This window comes from Oryzias melastigma, linkage group LG15 (genome assembly GCF_002922805.2).
Source record: "Oryzias melastigma strain HK-1 linkage group LG15, ASM292280v2, whole genome shotgun sequence".
NCBI classification, from domain to species: Eukaryota; Metazoa; Chordata; class Actinopteri; order Beloniformes; family Adrianichthyidae; genus Oryzias; species Oryzias melastigma.
In genome coordinates, this window is record NC_050526.1 from 18,838,452 (window position 1) to 18,847,153 (window position 8,702).

An 8,702-nucleotide genomic window follows, 5' to 3' on the forward strand; every position below is an offset into this window, starting at 1 on the left:
GAAATTGCTGTTTTGTTTTAATTTGTTTAATGATATTACCATATTGCATTGTTTCATGCAAAAAGTCCTGGAAATTAGGGCTGGGTATAATAATTTCCAGAAATTATTTAGTTCACTGGATCAATTCAATTCTGATTTTTTTTCCTATTCTTTCAATCCTCTCAAATCAATTCAATTATGAGTTCACTCAGTTTGCACATTTATACACATTTGTTTAGAAATACAGTAATAATAATAAAACCCTACTATATGATTTAAATGCATTTATATTAATCTGATCCAGTTCCCATACTGTAAATGTATCAGTGAAATAATGAGATTGTTAATATCATCCAGTGTTCCATGGATTCTCTAAAGGAGAAGTTCTAACTAAAATGTTCAGATCATTAACATTGGAAACATTGTTCTGTTTCTACTGAAGGACGTTTCAGTTTGACCACTAGGTGGCGATCGCACCACAGCTTTACACCTTATTCAAGAAGAAGAAAGTAGGGGAAAAAACTGTTTTAGACCCCAAATGATAACTTTAAAAGTGTTTCATTACAAGAGTTTGTAAAATCCATGTCTGTGAGTTTATAAAGATGTTCATTTAGTCACCAATGTATGTTTAGGTCGACCGAGCGTTAGCATTAGCCGTCTTTTGGGAAATTCTATTAAACATTAGCATCAAGCTAGCGGACTTTAGGTTCATTCATTCATTCATTCATTTTCCTGACAGCTTTGTCCCTTTTGGGGTCGCGGGGTGCCGGAGCCTAACCCGGCTACTGATGGACGAAGGCGGGGTTCACCCTGGACAGGTCGCCAGTCTGTCACAGGGCCTCAATCACACACACATTCACTCTCACATTAACACCTAGGGAATATTTAGAGTCACCAACTAACCTATGAAGCATGTTTTTGGACGGTGGGAGGAAGCTGGAGTCCCCGGTGAAAACCCACGCTTGCACGGGGAGAACATGGAAACTCCACAATGAAAGGTCCCATTTGATGTTTTTCAGATTTCCCAGGGCCTTCTCGCTGTGAGGCAAGAGCGCTTACCACTGGGCTACCGTGCAACCCGACTTTAGGTTTATGTGCTAAATCGATCTATATTTTTAGGATTATTTATATATTAAGCTTAAATCGATTCAAATTGATTAATCGATTTTATCAACCCAGCCCTAGTAAAAATTAGATTTGTAGTTTGACCACTTCCTTTCATGTATATGAACTTTCCCCCCAACACAAAATCAGTTGTGTTACAAAAATAAAGTCCTTGTCCATATATGTGGTTGGAACTTGAAGTAAGCCATTTTCTATGGATGACATCACCCTCTCTCGGTCCAGTTCTCTTATACAGTCAATGGCCTTTGATTAATGGGAGAATAGGTCCAAAGGGGAAGAACTGCATGTGATCCAACTGTTTGCAGCATGGCTCTCTTTTATTGTAAATAACAAATATTGACAATACTACTATTATTTTGTTTGCATGTATTTTATCCATCAAAGTGCACATCACCTGCAGCGCAGCAAATATATAGCCAGGGACAAGGTTTCCCATCACAACTTTTTCAAAACACAAAAACAAGCTCTCTTTGGACATTGAGATCCAAAGTGGCAGATGAGGAGAACCTGAAGGCTAGATCTGGTGTTATTTAAAACATGGTTTGTGCAGCTTGTGTGTGTGTTGTGGTTTTTACATTGCATTGCCTGTCTCTGGTTTTCAGTCTGCAGTTTAACAGCCTGGGCCCAGATTCCAGCATCCTGCTCAGAGATCTGCTTATAGAGCCCAAGGCGTCAGTCAGTTCTCTACAGTAAGACTTGACTTTCCTCTTTAGGAAACCTTCGTTCTCTCTGTCTGTCATCACTTTAAACAGTCTTAGAGGCTCACTTTAAACACTGGTCTCTGCAAATCCAAATGCATTCCACTTAGATCACTGATAGCAAGATGGCTTTGAGTCTGTGTGTGTCCATTTGCTGGAAAATGAATAAATCAAGCAGGCTGTCTGAAACTAGTCATACATATATTTGCCCTGTCCTCATTGATGCATACGTTTGATGCTTCCTGTGTCCCCATGAAACTGCGTCTCATTATTCTGTTATGTTCCTCAGGCTTTGTGGAAACCCGCTGCAGGGATCTGGATGCAGCAGCCTGCTGGAGGCGCTGCCTGAGAACCAGACTCTGCAGCACTTGTCACTGGTACACACCAGTCTGGGGGACCATGGGGCCCAGCTGCTGGCAACGAGGCTCCAGCAGCTATCAGGGCTTCAGGAGCTCAATGTGGCGTACAACAACATTGGAGACGAGGCGGCTGTGGCTCTGGTGGAAGCCTGCAGGGACCATCTCAACATCCACACTGTGCAGTATGCACTCCCCACCGCTTCAACACACTAACTATATTCATAAAATGGGCTCATAACGTCAAACTTTCTCCTTGATTACAATAAACATTTGGCATGTAGGAGGCCTTATTACTGTTTTCCTCTTTTTGGCTATATTCTTCTTCAACTCCCGCAATCCTCTAACAAATATTAAAGGGTAATCAAACAGAGAAGTTGGAGGTTGACTCCACCCACAGCCAAAATGTGAAAATCCAATCAGAGGAGTGGGGCTTGTGGAACAGGACTGTCATCATTACCCCAGCGAACATTTCAATGTGGACCTCATCTAGTTTACCTTTGGACTGAATTGGTGGTCTCCATCTGGGTTTGTCCGTGGGTTCCATGGTGGCCCCGCCTGAGCTTGCCCACACTGGCTTGAATGGGCACTCAGTAGTCTGGCTCGCTAACTTGCTACACTGTCTGCCGGGCAACTGGTTAGCATAGGGACCCAGATCACTGAGTCCCCATCTAAGCCAGTGTGGAAAAATCCACCTGGGACCCACCAATTCAGCCCAAAGGTAAACCATATGCGGCCCACATTGAAATGTTGGCTGGAACTAGAGCTGAAGATCATGACGTGAAACTTCTGAAATGACGTGGGGCTTAAGTGGTTTGACCAATCACGAAATTCAAATGTATTACCTCAATTCAACCTGTAGATGGCAGCACACAGACATTTTTTACTGTATTTTCAAGAATTAAACAAGTTTATTTTAATTTATCAAAAATGCGGCAATGACCAACAGACAGCACTTTTAAAGCCCCATTTATTGAGAGAAACAGACAAAAAAAGTTGATTTAGGGTTTGGTTACCCTTTAAATTATTTGCATTCTGTATTCCCCCCTTATTCGCGGGGGAGACACGCCGAATCCGCAAATACGGAGGAACAACAGAATCAGTTCTGTCCAGCTGGTCCTGACTGGGAAAAACCTGCTCAATGTCTAGCCTTCAAGAGTCCTCCAGCCTGATGAACCACAGCTGTTACAAATGTAACCTGTACTAATGTGCCTTTCTCTGTGTCCAGCTTGTATCTGAACTCCCTTAGTGATGCGGGAAAGAAGTCCTTGTGTGTTCGGGGAGAGAACAAGAAAAAAAAAGGCCAGCGGGTCAGGGTCCTGGCTTCTGTCACCGAAGGTTCGGACATCTCAGAAGAATGGCATCCTATCCTTAGTATGATACAGGAGAACGCCTCAACATGGGACAGCAAACATGTAAAAGACCAGCTTGAGGTACCATATCCACCAGCTTACACATGTTTAGGTCGCAGGACACACATTCATTTTGCTGAGACATGCAAACCTGAAGAAATCTGATAGCAGCGAGGAACCAACAAATTAATTTCAGAAAGCTGTAAGCAGCTAGAACCCAGAACACAAGAGTGTCCTCAAACGGAGCCCCAAGAAGCTGATGAGTAACTGAAGCCTAAAGGCTTGGATGACGGAAGAAGATGAATGGACCCTATTTGCTTCTTCCAGTGGGGCTTTATTTCACCTAATTTGAAAACAGTATAGAAGCGAGATTTAGTACTGAACCTCTCCTCTAACACTGTTGACTAGGGCTGGGAATCACTGGGTACCTCACGATACGATACGATACGCGATACATGGCTCACGATATCGATAATATCGCGATACTGCGATAATTGGTAAAAATCCTCTCTAATAACTACCATTATATAGAACATGTTTTTGGGGGGAAATATATCCCCATTTATCTTTTTTACCTTAAACACAATCATACTAAACAACTTTTCTTATTTTGTGCAACAAATTATAGACACTTTTGTGCAAAATTGCTGAAATCAGTAATACTATGTCTTTGACAAGCATTGACAACAACTGAATTGGAATTATCTGTCAGATTCAATGTTAACAATAGTAAACATGATCAGCAGTGACACTACTTAGTGCAGAATTGTTGTAAACAGAACAAATATTAAATAAGTCAAGTAGTGACAGCTATCTACCTCCAAAAGAACGTCACACCAAAGGATGATGAATATAATGTTTTACAGCCTCTGTCAAAATTGACCTAATTTTTTGTGCACTTTTCTCTCACTTGAAAAGGGCTGAGCATCCAAAAATAAAGGCTGATTTACTCAGACTGTTACTTGAGATTATTTTTCCAATTTTTATCATTTTTCCATTTGGTCAGTCAGCAGTCAATAGGTAAAAACCCTAAAACACACATAATAATGGCAATAAATATAATTTTAAGTGCTTTAATTAGTTAGCATTCTCCCTAATTTTACTGAGAATTCATGTACTTTAGTTTAATTACATTTAAATTTAAGTTCATACATCAAATCCTGCTTTTTTATTTGAGAATTACTTTAAAATTAACATTAGTAACAAGTAATTACATTGTTTGAAAACGTCACATTATAAATTTATCAAAGTTACACCGTACAGCAGCAGGTTAAACATTGAAGTGCATGAAAGCGAAAATTCCGACGCTCCTTGAAGCATACACAGACAACTGCGAAGCACACGCTCAGTTCCCACAGCAAACAGGAAGTAAGTGATCGCTGACATTCTAGCGCTCAGACAAAGTCACTTCTTACCGGCTGGATCTCCTACAGATGGATGATAAATGCTGACAGGTAGACATGCTTCATACACGCGTTACAGAGCCTGAATCTCACCGGAGCTTCTCCCGAACGAGCGCGTGCATCGCTATTAAATGTCCGACGCAGCGTGCGCCCATAGTTCCGGCGTGTGACTCAGACGCTCAGCGCTACAGCCTCTTTAAATGAAAATATAATATCGATACTTGGTGAGAACCCATCGAGAATCGATCGCAGGACTAAATATTGCGATATATCGCAATATCGATATTTTGGCACACCCCTACTGTTGACTACATATCTATGACACAACTTCTAAAACTTTTTAGGAGGAGCCCCTGAAGGACCATATTTTTTTAAAGGAAACTTACTTGTGATGTTCAAGTAAGTTTACTTAGTACTTCACAAACCAGTGATCCTTCTATATCAAGTTGTGAACTTTCCAAATTAAAAAAAAAAGTTTTTTCCAAGTTTGTCAAGTCAGGAGTGTCAAACTCAGTCACACACTCGGGCCAAAATCAGAAACACAACTTAAGTCATGGGCCGAACAGGATAAACATTAATAAAACGCACTAAAACTAAATTAAACATGACCGGTACCCTAAGCCTAGCTTTATCTGCGTCTGCTATCGCATCTGAAACCAGTACTGATCTGTGTTCGGTACGGAATGTCCAGTACCGGGTTAAGGTTTGGGTTAGGACACTGGTGCAGTCCATGTCCCAGTACTGGTCTGAGGCCCAGAAGTTGGGGACCCCTGATTTAAAGTCCCTTCCAATGAAAATCCTGTTTTAAGAGTTTCTAACATGTCTGTGTGTCATTTTTCTTCTGAAAGAGAACAAATGTAATAAGACATCATTTAGTTTTTTCATTTCCGAGTATTTCTCCTTTTAAATCAATCAAACTGTCTTGGACAGACTCTGTTTGAATGAATGATCTTCTTTCCATCAACAGCTCTGCTGCACATGCACTAAACCCTCATCTGTTCCTAGCGTGTCTAGTTCAATTTCTGGAGAAGAGAAGATGGTATCTTCACATTACTTACTTACTTAATTACTGCCCTTTACGCCTTGAGACCCTTAGGGCAGCAACAAAATCTTTCCATTTCTGACGGTCACGGGCCAGGGTGTAGATTGTTCCCCAGGTGTATCCAGATTCTTTTAGCTCAGCCTCTACTGTTTGGCGCCAGGTGATTTTGGGCTGTCCTCTTTTTCTTTTTCCATCTGGTGTCCAGTGTAGTGCTGTTTTTATGATTGTGTTTTCTTCACTCCTCAGTACATGTCCATTCCATGTCCAGCGTCTTTTGAAGATAATTGTTGACGTGTCTTCTTGGTTGCAACGGGACACTAGGATTTCATTGGAGATCTTTTGGGGCCAGAAAATCCTTAATATCCTCCTTAAATTTCTGGTGTGAAAGTTGGAGAGTTTTGTTGAGTCTTGCTGTCTCATTCTCCAACACTCTGCTTCATACAGTAACACCGACAGAACACAGCTGCTGCAGGGTTTCAGTTTGGTCTTGGTGTTATACTGTGATGACTTCCAAATATTGTTCATGCTGTTGAATGTAACCCTTGCTTTGTTAATCCTGGTCTGTATGTCCTTATTACTTCCACCATCTGATGTTATGATGCAACCCAAGTAAGTAAAGCTTTCTGTGAATGGTAGATTCTGATCATTGACCTTGATTGGGGTCTGAGATGAAATGTTCGAGGTCAGAATCTCCGACTTTTTCTGGTTGATTTTGAGACCGACTTGGGATCAAAATCGACTCAACCGGTCAGTCTTGTCCTGCATGTGTTGGTGAATATGAGACAATGCCAGATCATCAGCAAAGTCGAGATCCTCCAGGGTGGAGAAAAGTGTCCATCTAATGCCAGTTGGTCCTTTTTCGGTCGTGCGGCGCATCCCCCAGTCTATCACCAGGTTAAATAGAAGAGCTGACATCACACAACCTTGGCGGACTCCAGTTTTCACCTCAAACCAGATGTCACTTCCTCCCTCACAGCATTTGTAGTTGTCATAGAAGCTTCTAATCAGTTGAATCATATGGGTCGATACTCCATAAGCCCTCAAGATTTGCCACAAGGTGTCTCTGTTCACACTGTCAAAAGCTTTTTCAAAGTCTACAAAGTTAACTAAGAGCTTTTGCTGCCATTCAGCACTCTGTTCTATGGTATTTCGCAGAGTAAAAATCTGTTCTGTGCATCTCCTTCCTTTTCTAAAACTGGCTTGTTCCTTTCTAAGTGTTGCATTCATGGCTTCTGACAACCTATTAATGATTATCTTGGCCAGGATCTTGCTGGGGATTGACAGAAGGGTGATACCCTGCCAGTTGTTACAGTCACTGCGTGTGCCCTTCTTTGGAATTTTGATATTTACACCTTTAGCCCATTCTTCTGGTCTGCTTGCTGATGTCCAAACTGTCTTGAAAAGTGGTTCCAATATCTCTGTTGCTGTCTCTGGGTCGGTCTTGAACAGCTCTGCATTCAAATTGTCATGACCTGGTGCTTTTTTTTTAGTGACTTGATGACTGAAACAATTTCTTCTTTTGTTGGTAGGTCAGTGTTGATGCCTAGGTTTGACTCGCCTTCTGGAATGTCTGCTCCTTCTACACTGAAAAAAGTAAACCTTTGCTGTCATCAGTTTAATGTATTTTTCCTCATTATATTAATCCGCACTATAAAAAAATAATTTTGGCCATTTTCTGAACGGCTGTTTCAGAGCTGGACTGCTACTCAGAGCGACAAGTTGCCGAGATAAGTAAAACATATACAATAAAACAATATTTTTTGCTTCAATTTAGTATTTTTATCCTTTTACATTCACACGATAATTTCCTTTACTGTCTGGGCATTCTCAGATGACGTTCTCTCAACTCCCAGTTGATTCATAGAAAGTTTGGGAAAGGGGAGCAAGCGACAGGAGCACTTTCTACACTCAAAAAAATGATTCAAGCTCTTCTTAAAGGTGACACATTTAGATTTAATTCATTTTACTCAAATTTAGTAGTTAATCAGAAAATTATTTATATCTCATTCATGTTAACTAAAGTTATTTAATAGCAAAGAGCCTCTGATCCATTAACTCAAAATTATTAAGTTTTATTTTGTCCGCCTCCCCGTGCGCATGCGCTTATGTTTCAACGGTCTCTCCCTTCCTCCACATCTCCTTCCCGCACTATCAGAAGCTGCACGTCGGACTTCGGGTTTGAAAATAGAACTAATTCCTGGTAAGTATCCTTTGATTTTCGGGTTTCCTCGTCTTCCTATTAGTAGCATCACTTCGGCGCAGTCCGCGAAGTTGCGCGGTTTTACGTAAAACTATGGCAATAGTGAAAACGGCTCGTGTTTCTCGTTTTAAAAAAAGTCGGACTACCTTAACTAGCTTGGCTAACCGTGGCTGCTGTTACCATATTTTGAACCGTACGGAATGCTGCTTTTGAGTCGGTAAGGTTTAGAAAGAACATCTCGTTTACACGAGGAAGAGATTGATCAGTTTATGTACATTGAGAAGGTTTCTCCCACCCACAAAAAGGCGCCATGCTGCAAAATTGGCAGCAAAACTGCGAAATAGCAGGGTCCGGGGTTGCCAGGTAGTTACGGTTTTCCAGCCCAAAAGTCATCTAAAAGCTGAAAACCCACAAGAAATGGCTCTTATTCGCACGTTTTTAAATGCAACCAAGAACAAAAAATTGATGGAAATTCATATTGGCCACATGTAACCCCGTGGCCAAGATGCACATTGCTGCATTACCCGGATGCATTTAATGTGCGTTC

At 41.2% G+C, this 8,702-nt stretch overlaps 1 protein-coding gene across 2 annotated transcripts in view; it reads left to right on the forward strand.

Moving 5' to 3' along the window:
- The window catches only part of nlrx1 (NLR family member X1), a 73,099-nt gene that overhangs the window by 31,778 nt on the left and 32,619 nt on the right, over positions 1 to 8,702 (forward strand). Inside the window, exons 9-14 of one of the 2 annotated variants that reach the window (XR_004949186.1) lie at positions 1,707 to 1,793; positions 2,092 to 2,343; positions 3,387 to 3,591; positions 7,485 to 7,548; positions 7,648 to 7,893; positions 8,111 to 8,694. Coding sequence is in view for 1 of the 2 variants with exons in the window: in XM_024297887.2 (XP_024153655.1) it covers positions 1,707 to 1,793; positions 2,092 to 2,343; positions 3,387 to 3,591 (544 nt within the window). In the remaining variant the exon portion in view is untranslated. Of the gene's footprint in view, positions 1 to 1,706; positions 1,794 to 2,091; positions 2,344 to 3,386; positions 3,592 to 7,484; positions 7,549 to 7,647; positions 7,894 to 8,110; positions 8,695 to 8,702 lie in introns of those variants that run through there. The other variant, XM_024297887.2, reaches the window with a different exon arrangement.